The sequence below is a fragment of the Osmerus mordax genome, chromosome 23 (genome assembly GCF_038355195.1).
Source record: "Osmerus mordax isolate fOsmMor3 chromosome 23, fOsmMor3.pri, whole genome shotgun sequence".
In the NCBI taxonomy this organism is placed as follows: Eukaryota; Metazoa; Chordata; class Actinopteri; order Osmeriformes; family Osmeridae; genus Osmerus; species Osmerus mordax.
Window position 1 is genome coordinate 393,883 of NC_090072.1, and position 18,405 is coordinate 412,287.

The window sequence follows — 18,405 nt, forward strand, 5'->3', positions numbered from 1 at the left end:
ATATCACTTCAATCCACAATCATCAGTGATCTCCTGAATCTGAATCACCGCTGCCCTCTGACCCCAGGTGGCCCTTGGAGACTTCCGGCACTCTCGCCAGGAGATCGAGGCGCTGGCGATCGTGAAGATGAAAGAGCTGTGCAGGATGTACTCCAAGAGAGACCAGCAGGAGAGAGACACCTGGCGCGCCGTTGCCCAGGATGTGTGGGAGACTGTGGGCATTGGGGAGGAGAGGGGGGAGGCGGGGGAGGAGGGGGGAGGAGAGGGCGGGGGAGTGTACGACCTGAAGGCCCACATTGATAAGCTGACAGATGTCCTGCAGGAAGTGAAGCTGCAGAACAACATGAAGGACGAAGAGATCCGAGCCCTGAGAGACCGCATGGTCCGCATGGAGAACACCCTGCCTTCTGGACAGGTACACACACACACACACACACACCCTGCCTGCTGGACAGGTACCACACACACACACACACACACACACACACACACCCTGCCTACTGGACAGGTACACACACACACACACACACACCCTGCCTGCTGGACAGGTACACACACACACACACCCTGCCTACTGGACAGGTACACACACACACACACACACACACACACCCTGCCTGCTGGACAGGTACACACACACACACACACACACCCTGCCTGCTGGACAGGTACACACACACACACACACACACACACCCTGCCTGCTGGACAGGTACACACACACACACACACACACACCCTGCCTGCTGGACAGGTACACACACTCACACACAAACTGTCACTCCCACCCTCGTATGTGTTTCCAGGACGACGGCATGGATGATGATGATGATGAGGAGGGCGATGAGGGGGGGGAGGAGGGGGAGGGGGGGGAGGGCGGGGCCCCTAAGGAGGTGCGTGTGACTCGTTTGATGGAGGAGGACGCAGCGTTCAGGAGGGGCCGTCTGCGCTGGCTCAAACAGGAGCAGGCCCGTCTGCTCAACCTGCAGCAACAGAGCATCACCAAGAAGCTGCGGCAGAACAGCCAGGCCTCCGGCCTCACCCCCAGCCTCGCCCCCAGCCTCACCCCCGGCCCCACCCCCCTCACCCCCGTACACCTGCCGGGCACGGGCCGCTTCATCCCCCCCCAGGACTGCAAGCTCAAGTTCCCCTTCAAGAGCAACCCCCACCACCGGCTGTCCTGGGGTCCGGCCACGGCGGCCATGCTGGGTCTGGCGGGGGAGGAGGGGGGAGGCGAGGAGGGGGGAGAGGGGCAGGGAGGGGGTAAAGGGACAGGGTCCCCACCTCCTCCCATGATGCCCCCCCCTCCGGGGCAGTCCGCCCCCCTGCTGCCCCTCCCCTTCCAGATGCCCCCCCCCCGTATGCGCACCCCGAGCCCCCACCGCGCCTGGCAACAGCGTAACCAGGGCAATGGTAACCAGGGAAACCCCCACTTCTTCCAGCAGCATCAGCAACGATACCGCCGGAACTCTCTGGACAGCTCCACCCACGGCAACAGTCGGCACGGCAACCACAACAACAACGGTAACCACGGAGGCGGAGGGGGCGGGGTTGGGTCTGGTCACCAGGGGCGACCGCGATACAGGCGGGGTTCTCAGAGTCCAGGGGCAGAGCCTAGGGAGCAGTACCAGCAGAGAGGGGGGGGGGCGGCAGGGTGGGGGGGGGCAGCAGCAGCAGTTCCACCCGTACTTCAACAACCACAACCCCCCCTTCCACAACCCCCCCATGCACAACGGCCCCTTCCACAACCCCCCCATCCACAACGGCCCCTTCCAGCCCTTCCCAAACCCTCACTACCACTCGCTGCCCCGCCCCTCTCACCCTCAGGCGGGGCCAGGGGGGCCAGGGGGGCCGGGGGGGCCGGGGGGCCCAGGCTGGGGCTTCAACACCCCCCCTCGCATGAGGAGGCAGTTCAGCGCCCCCGATCTGAAAAACAAGGAGACGCCTGTGTGACCTATGACCTCTGAACCCTGAGGGGTTCTTCCTGACCCCTGACCCCAAGGTCACCGCAACACTGCAGTCCCACCGGACGGCCAGACTGGCCTCCAGGGGCATCACTGCCGTAGGCTGTGTGTGTGAGTGTGTGTGTGTGTGTGTGTGTGTGTGTGTGAGTGTGTGTGCGTGTGTCAGCACTCTGCTTAACGCACAACAAATGATGAGTGTGCACGTTCTGTGTTACTCACACACAACGCCAAATAACCTCTCGCACACACAATGTGTGTGTGGTCCTGCTGTGCAGTGTGTGTGTGTGTGTGTGTGTGTGCGTGTGTGTGTGTAGTAGCTTGCTGATACCTTCCACATATAGGACATGTGGTGTTTTAGAAGGACCTTCTGGTTCCTTATATATAGTTATTATCTGTTGTTTGTTTTCTTTTATGCACAGGAAGATTTTTATATAAATATATGAAGAGTCTATTGATGTGTTCCTTGGTGCCTCGGACACCAGATTTATACTAACGAGAAGCCTAGCTAGAGCTAGCCTGTTAGCCGGGGCTGTTGATGTTAGCATTTGCTAACCTAGCCTGTGTTAGCATGTGCTAACCTAGCATGGTTAGCATATGCTAGGCTGGTAGCATGTGCTAACCTAGCCTGTGTTAGCATGTGCCGAGCTGTAAGCCTGTGACCGCAAGGTTTAGTGTGGGCTAGTGTGTTATCGTTGAAACGGTAGCGTAGTTGCTGAAGTAGCCAAAGAGAGCTGGCCTGTGGCGCCCCCCAGAGGAGGGGATGCTTTACTGAGTGACAGACACACACACCCTGACTGGTTATGTGTAGAATGAACTACCTCTGTGATTATGGTGATGAGAGAAGAGGGAGAAGCAGAGAGAGAGAAAGAGAGAGAGATACAGAGATAAAGACAAGTAGAGATAGAGAGAGAGATGTAGAGACACAGAGCAAAACAGAGAGAGATTCACATATACACACTCTCTCACACACATAAACACACACCCCACACCCATGTACAAATACACACACGTCACTTTGGGAAATTAATTACACAGTATGTTTAAGAACTTTTTGTGTGTGTTTAACTTTTGAGGGAAGATAGAATGTTAATAAACCCCGGGTTCATGAGAAGAGTTGAAACAGAGAGAGAGGCTGGAGAGAGGAAGAATGAAGGAGAGGAAGATGGATGAAAGGAAGAAGAAGAGTTGATGACTCAACAGGATTTTCACAATAAGACTAGAGATTCTAGATGTTATAGGAGACATACCTCTAGTACATGGATGTGACTAAATATTACCTAAAAAGGTTGTTAGGATGTGGCTATTACCTTATAAGGATGGGAGGAAGTGTCCTTTACCTTATAAGGCTGGGAGGAAGTGTCCTTTACCTTATAAGGCTGGGAGGAAGTGTCCTTTACCTTATAAGGCTGGGAGGATTTAGTAGGAGTTATCAAGGTCAAAGGTTAGACAGTGACCCCTGGCCTCCTCAGGATGGAGCAGAGGCTTCTGGGAAATGACGAGTGGAGTTTCTCCACACTTGGATATTAACCAATGGGAAAGCTCCCCTAAACGACACCCTTGGCTAGGGAGGTGGGCAGTAACCATGACGACAAAACAGGACGTGGAACACAGGAAGTCATATTCCGATTGGCCAGCTGAGAGGCCGGAAGCATGTGTACTTCCGGCTCAGCTCTCTCGACCAATCAAAGGACAATCTAAGTGCCGGTGCCGCAGGGCTTTGTGGGAGATGTGGTTGTTTAATCTTTTATTATCATGAGTTTTGATGTTGTGTTTTAATCTGCTGGCTTTTCTGATGTAACCCAGGCTGGCATATCTATGCTGTGATGACATCACCAGTGACATGTCCCCCTGTGATGACCTGTCCCTCTGTGATGACATGTCCCTCTGTGATGACATGTCCCTCTGTGATGACATGTCCCTGTGTGATGACATCACCAGTTATTTGCTCTGCTGTCCTCCATGAAGAGTCTGCTTGCCTTAACTGCTCGTGTGTGTGCTGTATGTGTGTGTGCTGTATGTGTGTGTGCTGTATGTGTGTGTGTGTATGCTGTGTGTGTGTGCTGTATGTGTGTGTGCTGTATGTGTGTGTGCTGTATGTGTGTGTGCTGTATGTGTGTGTGCTGTGTGTGTGTGTGCTGTATGTGTGTGTGTTTGTTTATCGCATAAGTTGATGGGTATACTGTCCTGCTTTTGTGTGGCACACAAAATTATGTTTGTTTGTGACTGGGTGTGTGTGTGAATGGGTGTGTGTGTGACTGGGTGTGTGTGTGAATGGGTGTGTGTGTGACTGGGTGTGTGTGTGACTGGGTGTGTGTGTGAATGGGTGTGTGTGTGACTGGGTGTGTGTGTGAATGGGTGTGTGTGTGACTGGGTGTGTGTGTGACTGGGTGTGTGTGTGAATGGGTGTGTGTGTGTTGCGTGGAGCGTAGCCTGGCATGCGTTAGTTAGAGTGCTTTAGGTGGGGGAGGAGGGGGGGAGTCGATGCCACGGCAACACTCTGGGTTCAAGTCCCGCCCACCCCTGACCCTGGCCAGTCAAGACCTTGGACCTCCAGCGGGTCTCCCCCCCACAGCTGCCATCGTCCTTCCTGTGTGTCTTTGATCTTTTCATCTCTGTATTTGTGCTGATGTGAAGGTGTACCTCTGAACAATAAAGAGTCCATCTGACACAGTCTCTGGCTGCTTCCTGAGTGTGTGTGTGACTGGGTGTGTGTGTGACTGGGTGTGTGTGTGACTGGGTGTGTGTGTGTGTGTGACTGAGTGTGTGTGTGACTGTGTGTGTGTGTGACTGTGTGTGTGTGTGACTGGGTGTGTGTGTGACTGTGTGTGACTGTGTGTGTGTGTGACTGTGTGTGTGTGTGACTGTGTGTGACTGTGTGTGTGTGTGACTGTGTGTGTGTGTGACTGTGTGTGACTGTGTGTGTGTGTGTGTGTGTGACTGGGTGTGTGTGTGTGTGACTGGGTGTGTGTGTGTGTGTGACTGGGTGTGTGTGTGACTGTGTGTGTGTGTGTGTGACTGGGTGTGTGTGTGACTGGGTGTGTGTGTGACTGTGTGTGTGTGTGTGTGTGTGTGTGTGACTGGGTGTGTGTGTGTGACTGTGTGTGTGTGTGTGTGTGACTGTGTGTGTGTGTGTGTGACTGGGTGTGTGTGTGACTGTGTGTGTGTGTGACTGTGTGTGTGTGACTGGGTGTGTGTGTGTGTGACTGGGTGTGTGTGTGAGTGAGTGTGCTGTTCTACAGATGATCTGGGATGGGTATAGCTCAGTGGTAGAGTATTTGCCTGCAGAACTAGAGATTACAGCTTCCAGTGTGTGTGTATGTGAGTGTGTGTGTGTGACTGTGTACATGAGGGTGTGTGTGTATATGAGTGTGTATGTGAGTGATGCTATACAGATGATTGACAGGTGCAGGACCAGGAAGTGAGTGTGGTTTAGGGACAGGAAAGCTGCCTGTCACATGACATGATACTGTACACAGTCAACATATCTGCTGTCACATGATATCATACTGTACACAGTCAACATATCTGCTGTCACATACACACACACGCTAACACACACACACTCACACAGGGCAGTGTGTTCTGGGCGAGCAGCAGTGTTCACCAGAAGCTCGTTAGACCGCCTGGAGATGCACCTCTTCTTCCTCCTCTTCCTCGCCCGCGCCGGGGCCGAGCCCACAGGTTGCCATAGTGACCGCGACAAGGACCACCGTCCGCGGCTGAACTGTACGTTGGCCGGGTTCACCGACCTCCCCCCCGGAATCCATGCCAGCAACAAGGTAGCTATGACCCTTAGTATGTTATAACCTCTATATGCCATGTTATAACCTCTATATGCCATTTTATAACCTCTATATGACATGTTATAACCTCAATATGAGATGTTATAACTTCTAAATGACATGCTCTAACCTCTAAATGACATGTTATAACCTATATGTGACATGTTCGAACCTCTGTATGACATGCTATAACTTCTAAATTGCATCTTATAAAATGTAGTTGACCTGTTATTACCCCTAAATGACATATTATAAATTATATGACATGTTACAACCCCTATATGACATGTAATAACACCTAAGGGACATGTTCTATTCAAACCAGGTCCTGCTGTTCCCTCAGAACCAGCTGCCCTCCCTCTCCTGGTCGTCCTACACTGTCCTCCCAGACCTGTACGAGCTGGACCTGAGTCACAACCTGGTCCCCGAGATCACCCCCAGCCCCAGCCCCATTCTACCCAGCCTCAGGGTGCTCCGCCTGGGAGGGAATCAAATCCGCTCCCTGGCTGCCAAGGCCCTGGGGGCCTGCCCGGGTGTGACTGAGCTGTACCTCCAGAACAACCAGCTGGAGTCCCTGTCTGATCTCAGCCTCCATGGGCTCAGTACACTGGAGGTGAGGGCACACACACAGTCATGAGCGCGTGCACACACACACACACACACACACAAACAAACACACACACACACACACACACATACACACATACACAAACACACACACACACATACATACACACACACAGTCATGAGCGCGCGAACACACACACACACACATACATACACACACACACACACACACACAGTCATGAGCGCACACTAACTGCCCTCCCCTCCACCCCTCCTCCAGATCCTTGACCTCTCCTCCAACCGTCTCTCCATCCTCCCCCCCCTCCTCCTTGGCCCGCTGCCCGTCCTGGAGACCTTGTACCTGGACCAGAACCGTGTACAGATGCTCCCGGACGACTGGTTCTCCCGCCGGCCGGACGTGCCCTACCTCTTCCTCTCCCTGAACCCCTGGAGCTGCTCCTGCTCGCTGGGCTACCTGCGGCGCCACCTGGAGGACTACGACTACAACTACTACGTCAGAGACGGAGACACCATCGTCAGTGAGGCAACCAGTGTGGTGTGTGAGACACCCCCGTCGCTGAAAGGGAGGCCCGTGGTGGAGCTGGAGGAGTGGGACTACTGCCCCCCACCCCCCACCGGGCCCCCTCTGGGGGATATGGACCCCTGGATCCCCCCGGCCTCGGAGAGTAGGTCTTTAATGCCCTCTACCTCATTCGCATTCCAGGTAACTACAGTCCCGACAACTGCCCCCATCAAACCAACTACCCCCTCCAATCTGAAAACTACCCCCTCCACTATGAAACCTACCCCCACCACTATGAAAACTACCCCCTCCAATCTGAAAACTACCCCCTCCACTATGAAACCTACCCCCTCCACTAGGAAACCTACCCCCACCACTATGAAAACTACCCCCTCCACTATGAAACCTACCCCCACCACTATGAAAACTACCCCTTTCTATCTAGCATCCACCACCTCCCTCCCTCCATCCACGTCCTTGTCCACAGAAATGGACAGCTGGGAGGTAGTGACCTGGTTCTGGTCGGAGATCTCTACCGCCATCTACAGGAGAGACAGCATCATTACATCCACCAGAGCACCGTGGAGACCCCAGCTCCTAACCCCTGCCCCCCCAGCCCTGACCCCTGACCCCAGGGTCTGGGCTGCCAGGCGGCAGGGCAAGGTGTTCTGCTGCTGGCTGTTAGCAGGGTGTGTGTTGCTGTGTGTGTTGTCGGGGGCGAGTGTGTGTGTGATCGTTGCTTGGTTACTGAGGACCTACAGGAGTGTGTACTCCCCCCTCAGGGGGGAGGTGCGGGGGAGGGGAGGGGGGGCCGTTAGGCTGCTGACTTTCCAGCGCAGGGAGGGAGGTGGAGGAGTCAAGGACATCTCTCTCCCCCTGGGTGGGGGAGGGGGCGTGAGGGCCGTCTATCGCTCTGTCCTCTTCATCTCCAAGGAGGAGGGGGGAGAGCGGGGGAGAGAGGGGGAAGGAGGGTTGAGAGAGAGGGTTGAGGGGGAGAGGGGGAGAGTTGTGGTCATGTTGGAGACCGCAGCAAAGGGGGGAGCTGAAGGTCAGGGGTCAGGGGAAGGGATGCTGCCCCTCCCAGACAGGATGGAGGGAGGGAGGGGAGGAGAGAGGGAGGGAGGAGGTGGGAGGGAGGGAGGAGGAGAGAGGGAGGGAGGAGGTGGGAGGGAGGGGAGGAGAGATGTACACAGGAAGACTATGTACCGAGTGTTCAGCAGGGAGGAGAAGATAGAGGGATGGAGGGGTGTGGAGGAGAGCTGGAAGATGATAGAGGATGGAGGGAGGAGGGGAGGAGGAGGAGCAGGAGGAGAAGGGGTTGAGTCCAAGAAACGCTACAGTCTGGTTTTGAGGGAGGAAACTGTGGGGGGGGGGAGAGAAGAGGGGAGGAGGGGGGAGGCTGGGGAGCAGGGGGGAGGGTGGGTGGTGGGGGGGTGGGAGGTGTCAGGGGGGGAGGAGGAGAGGAGAGGGGGAGACTGGTGGTCTCTACTACCCAGCATGCCCTGGGGTGGAACCCTCCCTCCTCAGTCAGGAACACCTGAGTGATCATCACATCCTAGTGATGTCATCGTACCTGAGTGACATCATGGCTTAGTTTTAGTTCTGTTGCTATTATCACTGATCATGTATTAATATGGTTCTGTCTGCTATAATCACTGATAATGTATACATTTAGTTATATGCTATAATCACGGATAATGTATTACTATAGTTATTTCTGCTATAATCACTGATAATGTAGGGTTCTCTCTGAATAGAAACATTGTATAGACTTTCTCTGTCTATTAAAAATAAAAAAATCTATCTGTCTATCTATCTACATTTACATTTAGCAGACGCTCTTATCCAGAGCGACTTACAGTAAGTACAGGGACATTCCCCCCCGAGGCAAGTAGGGTGAAGTGCCTTGCCCAAGGACACAACGTCATTTTTGCACGGCCGAGCAACTGGCAATTTTCAGATTACTATCCCGATTCCCTAACCGCTCAGCCATCTGACTCCCTCTTTCTGTCATCTATCTATCTGTCTGTCTGTCTGTCTTTTCTCAGCGTCTGCTGTCTGTGCCAGTAGCACGTGCTACACACACACAAACTCTCATTATAAGAACTAACAATATTTTGACATTCATCTGCACCGATACAAGAACAATCCAAGGACAGACTGCTAAAGTCCAGAACTGTGCTACTTTATTGCAGGCTGAGCAGATCTGGAAGAGGGAGGCTGAGAGGGAGGCTGAGAGGGAGGCTGAGAGGGAGGCTGAGAGGGAGGGAGGCTGAGAGGGAGGCTGAGAGGGAGGCTTAGAGGGAGGCTGAGAGGGAGGCTGAGAGGGAGGCTGAGAGAGAGGGAGGCTGAGAGGGAAGGAGGCTGAGAGGGAAGGAGGCTGAGAGGGAGGCTGAGAGGGAGGCTGAGAGGGAGGGAGGCTTAGAGGGAAGGGGGCTGAGAGGGAGACGGAGAGGGAGGCTGAGAGGGAGGCTGAGAGGGAGGCTGAGAGGGAGGCTGAGCAGATCTGGAAGTCAAAACACGGCAGCCTCTCGTCTTTAATGAGAAGTGATTTGTTTCCAAAGAAAGTACTGTAGTTACTGTAGTCCTACTGTAGGCCTACTGACCAGCAGTCAGGCTGCGCATCCAAGCTGAGTTGTTGTGGATATTGTTAGCTGGCTATAAAAGCGTCGGCTAAATTAATACATGTAAATGTAATGTAAATGGCTATACTTTCTTCTTCCATCACGAACAGGCGTAACGTTAACGTTACCGGCATTATAAACAGCTAACCGGAGACGTACAACATTGAGCACGGCATTAATGTGACTTTATGGATTCACCCCAGCTGGTAACCAAGGGCAACAACCCCTGTACTGCAAGCCATAAAATACGTCAATTATTAATGTTGGTGCTGAGAGGACAGAGGAACAGTGAATCACCAGGCAGACGGAGTGTGTGTTTCTAAAGAGCGTGTGCGCCTGGTTTTACCGTGCAGGTTCAACTGTCCGGAGAACCACTGAAACACAGCCAGGAGAGAACATCTGAGAGCCTTTGCGTGCGTGGATCGGCTCGGTACATTAATCTAGACTTAGAATTAGACTTTGTCCGGTTAGAATGTGTGTACAGAAGTAACGGGAAGTGGCGCGCTGAGCTATTAAGAGCAGCCTACTAAACTGGGAGTACGAGCCGGTGACCCCGCGTGACGGGGAGTGAGTCTCAAGACAGGTGAGCGCCCGGATCGGCGGTAGCGGGGCGAACCACGTTGGGTGCGCATGATTTGGGTCACTGCTCATCTGCGGGGCAGAGATTGTACTTTTGCCAAAATTAATTAAAATAATGAATCCAGTATTAATATCATGGTGTGTGTGTGTGTGTACATTTGTATACGTGTGTGTGTGTGTACATTTGTATATCTGTGTGTACATTTCTATGTGTGTGTACGTGTGTTTTTGTGTGTCGTAGGTAAAGCTACTACAGTATCATGATGGAAGGGTCAGAGGTAAGGAGGCCTAAACACACTTTAAACACAAACACACACACATAACGTTGGGTGTACAACGGCATTTAGGAATGTTCGTCTGGACCTGATGTTTCCTCCAGGATCACAATGACTCTTATTGAGAAACTCCCCCTCCCCCTGGGTGGGGGAGGGGGCGTGAGGGCCGTCTATCGCTCTGTCCTCTTCATCTCCAAGGAGGAGGGGGGAGAGCGGGGGAGAGAGGGGGAAGGAGGGTTGAGAGAGAGGGTTGAGGGGGAGAGGGGGAGAGTTGTGGTCATGTTGGAGACCGCAGCAAAGGGGGGAGCTGAAGGTCAGGGGTCAGGGGAAGGGATGCTGCCCCTCCCAGACAGGATGGAGGGAGGGAGGGGAGGAGAGAGGGAGGGAGGAGGTGGGAGGGAGGGAGGAGGAGAGAGGGAGGGAGGAGGTGGGAGGGAGGGGAGGAGAGATGTACACAGGAAGACTATGTACCGAGTGTTCAGCAGGGAGGAGAAGATAGAGGGATGGAGGGGTGTGGAGGAGAGCTGGAAGATGATAGAGGATGGAGGGAGGAGGGGAGGAGGAGGAGCAGGAGGAGAAGGGGTTGAGTCCAAGAAACGCTACAGTCTGGTTTTGAGGGAGGAAACTGTGGGGGGGGGGAGAGAAGAGGGGAGGAGGGGGGAGGCTGGGGAGCAGGGGGGAGAGTGGGTGGTGGGGGGGTGGGAGGTGTCAGGGGGGGAGGAGGAGAGGAGAGGGGGAGACTGGTGGTCTCTACTACCCAGCATGCCCTGGGGTGGAACCCTCCCTCCTCAGTCAGGAACACCTGAGTGATCATCACATCCTAGTGATGTCATCGTACCTGAGTGACATCATGGCTTAGTTTTAGTTCTGTTGCTATTATCACTGATCATGTATTAATATGGTTCTGTCTGCTATAATCACTGATAATGTATACATTTAGTTATATGCTATAATCACGGATAATGTATTACTATAGTTATTTCTGCTATAATCACTGATAATGTAGGGTTCTCTCTGAATAGAAACATTGTATAGACTTTCTCTGTCTATTAAAAATAAAAAAATCTATCTGTCTATCTATCTACATTTACATTTAGCAGACGCTCTTATCCAGAGCGACTTACAGTAAGTACAGGGACATTCCCCCCCGAGGCAAGTAGGGTGAAGTGCCTTGCCCAAGGACACAACGTCATTTTTGCACGGCCGAGCAACTGGCAATTTTCAGATTACTATCCCGATTCCCTAACCGCTCAGCCATCTGACTCCCTCTTTCTGTCATCTATCTATCTGTCTGTCTGTCTGTCTTTTCTCAGCGTCTGCTGTCTGTGCCAGTAGCACGTGCTACACACACACAAACTCTCATTATAAGAACTAACAATATTTTGACATTCATCTGCACCGATACAAGAACAATCCAAGGACAGACTGCTAAAGTCCAGAACTGTGCTACTTTATTGCAGGCTGAGCAGATCTGGAAGAGGGAGGCTGAGAGGGAGGCTGAGAGGGAGGCTGAGAGGGAGGCTGAGAGGGAGGGAGGCTGAGAGGGAGGCTGAGAGGGAGGCTTAGAGGGAGGCTGAGAGGGAGGCTGAGAGGGAGGCTGAGAGAGAGGGAGGCTGAGAGGGAAGGAGGCTGAGAGGGAAGGAGGCTGAGAGGGAGGCTGAGAGGGAGGCTGAGAGGGAGGGAGGCTTAGAGGGAAGGGGGCTGAGAGGGAGACGGAGAGGGAGGCTGAGAGGGAGGCTGAGAGGGAGGCTGAGAGGGAGGCTGAGCAGATCTGGAAGTCAAAACACGGCAGCCTCTCGTCTTTAATGAGAAGTGATTTGTTTCCAAAGAAAGTACTGTAGTTACTGTAGTCCTACTGTAGGCCTACTGACCAGCAGTCAGGCTGCGCATCCAAGCTGAGTTGTTGTGGATATTGTTAGCTGGCTATAAAAGCGTCGGCTAAATTAATACATGTAAATGTAATGTAAATGGCTATACTTTCTTCTTCCATCACGAACAGGCGTAACGTTAACGTTACCGGCATTATAAACAGCTAACCGGAGACGTACAACATTGAGCACGGCATTAATGTGACTTTATGGATTCACCCCAGCTGGTAACCAAGGGCAACAACCCCTGTACTGCAAGCCATAAAATACGTCAATTATTAATGTTGGTGCTGAGAGGACAGAGGAACAGTGAATCACCAGGCAGACGGAGTGTGTGTTTCTAAAGAGCGTGTGCGCCTGGTTTTACCGTGCAGGTTCAACTGTCCGGAGAACCACTGAAACACAGCCAGGAGAGAACATCTGAGAGCCTTTGCGTGCGTGGATCGGCTCGGTACATTAATCTAGACTTAGAATTAGACTTTGTCCGGTTAGAATGTGTGTACAGAAGTAACGGGAAGTGGCGCGCTGAGCTATTAAGAGCAGCCTACTAAACTGGGAGTACGAGCCGGTGACCCCGCGTGACGGGGAGTGAGTCTCAAGACAGGTGAGCGCCCGGATCGGCGGTAGCGGGGCGAACCACGTTGGGTGCGCATGATTTGGGTCACTGCTCATCTGCGGGGCAGAGATTGTACTTTTGCCAAAATTAATTAAAATAATGAATCCAGTATTAATATCATGGTGTGTGTGTGTGTGTACATTTGTATACGTGTGTGTGTGTGTACATTTGTATATCTGTGTGTACATTTCTATGTGTGTGTACGTGTGTTTTTGTGTGTCGTAGGTAAAGCTACTACAGTATCATGATGGAAGGGTCAGAGGTAAGGAGGCCTAAACACACTTTAAACACAAACACACACACATAACGTTGGGTGTACAACGGCATTTAGGAATGTTCGTCTGGACCTGATGTTTCCTCCAGGATCACAATGACTCTTATTGAGAAACTTGTTGCTCTTGTTGGTTAGTTGTAACTGACTTAAAACTATTGTACTTGCTGTGTAATATATTTTTGTTGCTTGCTTTTTTCCGCAGGTACACCCTTGCGCTTTTTCGAGGTTCATGTTGTTTAATTGTATCTTGTTTAACTACATTCTCTTATGGTTCTTCCCTTTGGGACTTATTTAGTTTTCGCAATGTATGCTTCATGTTTTGGTTACCCGCAATGTTTGGGGCTATCTCGTTGTTATGATCATTGATCTATGCACTTTTGTAAAGCTCTCTTTTGGAAGTCGCATTGGATAAAAGCGTCTGCTAAATGCATAAATGTAAATGTAACGTAATAACACACACCTCTCTCCCCCCCCTCTCCTTCCCTCACCTCTCTCCCCCCCTCTCCTTCCCTCACCTCTCTCCCCCCCTCTCCTTCCCTCACCTCTCTCCCCCCCTCTCCTTCCCTCACCTCTCTCCCCCCCTCTCCTTCCCTCACCTCTCTCCCCCCTCTCCTTCCCTCACCTCTCTCCCCCCCTCTCCTTCCCTCACCTCTCTCCCCCCCCTCTCCTTCCCTCACCTCTCTCCCCCCCTCTCCTCCAGACCACTACTGTCAGAGAGGTCCTCATCATTCCGATGACATCATCAACTGCCTCCCCCCCAGCTGTGTCCAGACCCCACACCCTCCCCTCCTCCTCCCCCACCTCCTCTCTCTCCTCCTCCCCCTCCTCCTCCCCCACTCACCCCCTCTCTCTGAGACACCCCCAGCTCCAAGAAGAGTTTCTGAAGAGAGTCAGAATAAGTGAGACTTCCATTCTTGATAACACTGTCCTCATCTCTCCCTCCCCCACCTCCTCCCTCTCCTCCTCCACCTCCTCCCTTTCCTCCCCCCCTTCCTCTCCCCGTCCACAGGCTTGCTCCCCCACCTCCCCCAGCCTGCAGGGTGAGTCTCTAAGTGGTCAAAAGTGTTGGGGAGGTGGGGGAGAAGGGGAGGTGGGGGAAAGCTGGAGAGATATACTGCACAATCATAAAGGACTGCAGTTCAAATGCTGTTGTTGCTAACTGTGTGTATATATATATATGTGTGTGTGTGTGTGTGTGTGTGTACAGCCAGTCTGTCTCTCTCCAGTCCAGAGCTTCTGACGGAGCTGAAAGGCTCTCAGTCCCGCCCCCTCAAACATGTCTCCGCCTCCAGAGGGCTCACGCTCGTCTTCTCTGGCCGGGGGAGGGGCCTAATGGTGAGGGGGAGGGGCCTAATGCGGAGAGGGGAGGGGCCTAATGGTGACAGGGGAGGGGCTTTTCATTAAATGATTATGGAACCTCTTTATACCATTCTCTCTCCAGACCTCCAGCTCAGCAAACTCAGCCAGGGAGGCGGGGCCAACACTGACCAATAGCAGCAGGGAGGCGGGGCCAATGCGGTCCAATGGAATGCAGCGTTGAGCAGCTACAGTGTGTCTGATAACAGTCATAATTCTGTGCCATGGTCGCTACTAATAAACTACCATAACTGACATCTGTGTCTGTGTGTGTGTGTGTGTTCTCATGCCAAGATGACCAACGTGGTCAGAGACAGAGATACAGGGAGCTACCCCAGGGTTAGGCCAATCTGTGCTTGTGTGTGTTTGTGTGTGTTTGTTTGTGTGTGTTTGTTTGTGTGTGTTTGTGCTTATGTGTGTGTGTTTGTGTGTGGAGATAAAAGGTTAAAGGTGAAGTGCAAAGTGTTCCTAGGGGTGTGGCTTGAGCAGGAACTGAGTGACCTTTGCCCACCTGCAAGCCAACAACAGAAGCAGAGACACAGAGAGCCGAGGAGAGGGAGAGAGACAAAGGAGAGAGAGGAGACAGGAAAGAGGAGAGGGAGAGAGACAAAGGAGAGAGAGGAGACAGGAGAGAGGAGAGGGAGAGGAGAAGAAGAAAGAAAGGAGAGAGAAAGACAGGTAGAAAGATAGGGGTAGAGAGAGAGAGGGCAGAGAGAGAGAGAGAGGTAGAGAGAGGGCAGAGAGAGAGGTAGAGGGGGAGAGAGAGGATCTTTAGATGGTTGCATCAGTGTTTGAGAGAAACAGGAGTGTTTGTTTCAGGAGAAAGGTGTGTCAGAGCAGAGTGTGTGTGCAGAGTGTGTGTGTGTCGGCATGGCGATGCGTGGTCGCAGGTGTGTGTTCCTCTTCCTGTCCTGCTGTCTGCTGATGGTGCTTCTGCTCACCTCCCACTGGCTACGTAAGTTACCTGTGTGTGTGTGTGTGTGTGTGTGTGTGTGGGGGGGGGTTATGTGTGTGTGTGTGTGTGTGTGGGGGGGTTATGTGTGTGTGTGTGTCTGTGTGGGGGGGGGGGTTATGTGTGTGTGTGTGAGGGGGGGGTTATGTGTGTGTGTGTGTGTATGTGGGGAGGTTATTTACATTTACATTTAGTCATTTAGCAGACGCTCTTATCCAGAGCGACTTACAGTATGGGACATTCCCCCCGAGGCAAGTAGGGTGAAGTGCCTTGCCCAAGGACACAACATCATTTTGCACGGCCGGGAATCGAACTGGCAACCTTCAGATTACGAGCCCGATTCCCTCACCGCTCAGCCACCTGACTCACCATATGTGTGTGTGTGTGTGTGTGTGTGGGGGGGGGTTATGTGTGTGTGTATGTGGGTGGTTTGTGTGTGTGTTAAAGATGTGTTTGTTTCCAGCTCAGGGGGGAGATTGTGATAGATCCTGGCACCCCTGCTTGAGCTTCCATCGACAAGCAGTAAGGAACACACACACACGCACACACACACGCACACACACACACACATTGATTGATTCTTACCGGAGCCCTCTTGTACCCCCTCCCCCAGTCACTGCCTCCTGATCAGCCGGTCTCACTAGCAGTGAGGGAGGAGGGGGAGGTGTCTGTGGCTGTCCAAGCCCCTCCTCTCCAGGTGTGTCCAGGTCAGCAGTTCCAGGTGTGGCGTCTCCTAGCTTACCTTGGCTCCGCCCTCGGACCGAACAATGACGTCCTATTGGATCCCTACCTGGACAGCTGGGACGAACTACTGAGGTACTCAGAACTGGCTTCCATCCACCCTCTTCTCTCTCCCTCCAACTCTCAGGTTTCTGAACTCTGAACTAAAATCTCCCCTCCCCTCCCCTCCCCTCCCCTCCCCTCCCCTCCCCTCCCCTCCCCTCCCCTCCCCTCCCCTCCCCTCCCCTCCCCTCCCCTCCCCTCCCCTCCCCTCCCCTCCCCTCCCCTCCCCTCTTTCCTCTCCCCCTCCAGGTTTATGAACTCTCTGGGGCCTCTGGTCAGCTTCTTCTCTCAGAAGGTTGAGGAGAAAACCTCTCTGATTCGCCAGCTGGCCCTGGAGGACAGAGAGCATGCTGGGAAACGCGGTCCGTCTGAACTACAGGTCCCAGGGGCCTACAGTTCGGTGAGCTCCATGGTGGAGACGGAGCTACGCAGGGGCGTGGTCAGCTTCGAGAGGCGGAGTAGGTCTGGGAGTCGGACGTTGCTGAGGCTCCATCGCTCGTTGCTATGGTTACAGCTGCTGTTGGAGGGGCTGAGGGAGGGGCCTGATGCTGGAGGGCAGTACCGCTCACCTGGAGACCTCTGCAGGTGACAAACACACACACCTGGAGACATCTGCACACACATGGAACACACACACAGGTGTGTGAGTATGTGCATGCTCAGGGCAGGGTGTGATACGGTGGTTGTCCACAGGGAGGCGTACCTGCAGGCTCTGGCCCCACACCACCCCTGGCTGCTGCGCCGGGCTGCAGAGCTGCTGTTCCTGGCCCTGCCAGAGAGACAAGTGTTCCTGGAGCTGGTGTGTGTGAGGAGCCAGGACGAGGCAGGGCCTGTTCTACACACACTCACACACGCACTCCGCCTGGTACACACACGCACACAGCTCCTCCTGGAGACACACAACATGCTGGAGCTGCCGTAGACACACACACACACACACACAAACACACATACACACAACAGTATACATTTACATTTGATTCATTTAGAGATTCATTTAACTTTTATCAAAAACAACGATTTTGCCGAATGTTCTGACAGTCAGAGTCCAGGAACCACATCTCAGCTATGCGAATACCCACAGGAACCACAATGACAAACAAAGTCTTTAGACTTTTCTCTTTTGATAGCAGTCACCTCATCCATCTGTCTAAACATTAGTTTAATAATTTTTTTATTCTGTGTTTCAATCCGAATAAAAATACATAAACATTGTAAAGGTTACATTGTATTTGTCAAATGTAATTCTTGTGTGTCCATGCAGCTCTGCCACCAGCAGAGGGGTGTAAGGAACATGTAGCTCCACGTGGAAAACATTGGTCTCTCCCACAAACACACACACAAACACACACAAACACACGCACACAAACACACAAACACACAAACACACACTGTTGTCTTCTGTCTCATGTAACCCTCACAGGCAGCTTTGATAGGCTTATAGAGAATTAGACTAGGGAGGTGGTGTTTGTGTGTGTGTGTGTGTGATAAGCTTCATTAGCCAGAGAGCTGAGTGAGCAAGATAGGGTTAGAGCTAGAAAGATATCCTAGTGACAATAATCTGCCTCCTTCGCGCTCTCCCTCTCTCCATCCTCTCTCTCTCTCTCTCTCCCTCCTCCCTCTCTCACTCTCTCACTCCTCCCTCTCTCACTCTCTCACTCCTCCCTCTCTCCCTCTCTCACTCTCACTCTCTCCCTCCTCTCTCTCTCACTCTCTCCCTCCTCTCTCTCTCACTCTCTCCCTCCTTACTCTCTCACTCCTCACTCCTCACTCCTCCCTCTCTCCCTCTCACTCTCTCCCTCCTCTCTCTCTCTCTCACTCTCTCCCTCCTTACTCTCTCCCTCTCTCCCTCCTCTCTCTCTCTCACTCCCTTCCTCCTCTCTCTCTCACTCTCTCCCTCCTCTCTCTCTCCCTCTCTACCTCCTCTCTCTCTCTCCCTCCTCTCTCTCACTCTCTCCCTCCTCCCTCTCTCCCTCCTCTCTCTCTCTCTCTCCCTCCTCTCTCTCTCTCTCCCTCTCTCTCCCTCTCTCCCTCCTCTCTCTCTCCCTCTCCCTCCTCTCCCTCCTCTCTCTCTCTCTCTCTCTCTCCCTCTCTCTCCCTCTCTCCCTCCTCTCTCTCTCCCTCTCCCTCCTCTCTCTCTCTCTCTCTCTCTCTCTCCCTCTCTCTCCCTGTCTCCCTCCTCTCTCTCTCTCTCCCTCCTCTCTCTCTCCCTCTCCCTCTCTCCCTCACTCCTCTCTCTCTC

The 18,405-nt window shown here is 53.0% G+C and overlaps 2 protein-coding genes across 2 annotated transcripts; both read left to right on the forward strand.

Annotated features, from left to right (window-relative positions):
* Nucleotides 1-61: 61 nt before the first annotated feature.
* Nucleotides 62-4,630, forward strand: si:ch73-375g18.1 (kinesin-like protein KIF1C; the record flags this gene model as incomplete). The annotated part of the gene is made up of 2 exons (XM_067261952.1): nucleotides 62-415; nucleotides 807-4,630. Coding segments are annotated over 2 exons (1,515 nt in total), but the record flags the coding sequence as incomplete, so codon positions are not given.
* A 10,350-nt stretch (nucleotides 4,631-14,980) lies between these two features.
* Nucleotides 14,981-17,313, forward strand: gltpd2a (glycolipid transfer protein domain containing 2a). The gene is made up of 5 exons (XM_067261744.1): nucleotides 14,981-15,383; nucleotides 15,844-15,902; nucleotides 15,994-16,196; nucleotides 16,413-16,748; nucleotides 16,857-17,313. The coding sequence occupies exons 1-5, from the start codon at nucleotides 15,299-15,301 to the stop codon at nucleotides 17,083-17,085; spliced, it is 912 nt and encodes a 303-aa protein (XP_067117845.1). The 5' UTR covers nucleotides 14,981-15,298; the 3' UTR covers nucleotides 17,086-17,313.
* The last annotated feature ends 1,092 nt before the right edge of the window (nucleotides 17,314-18,405 follow it).

Bases quoted from the DNA above. Each gene is read 5' to 3' on its own strand.
- gltpd2a (XM_067261744.1), top strand. From the start codon at position 15,299: ATGGCGATGCGTGGTCGCAGGTGTGTGTTCCTCTTCCTGTCCTGCTGT. The intron at 15,903-15,993 runs GTAAGGAACACA...CCCCTCCCCCAG, and splicing joins TGAGCTTCCATCGACAAGCA to TCACTGCCTCCTGATCAGCC. The intron at 16,197-16,412 runs GTACTCAGAACT...CTCCCCCTCCAG, and splicing joins AGCTGGGACGAACTACTGAG to GTTTATGAACTCTCTGGGGC.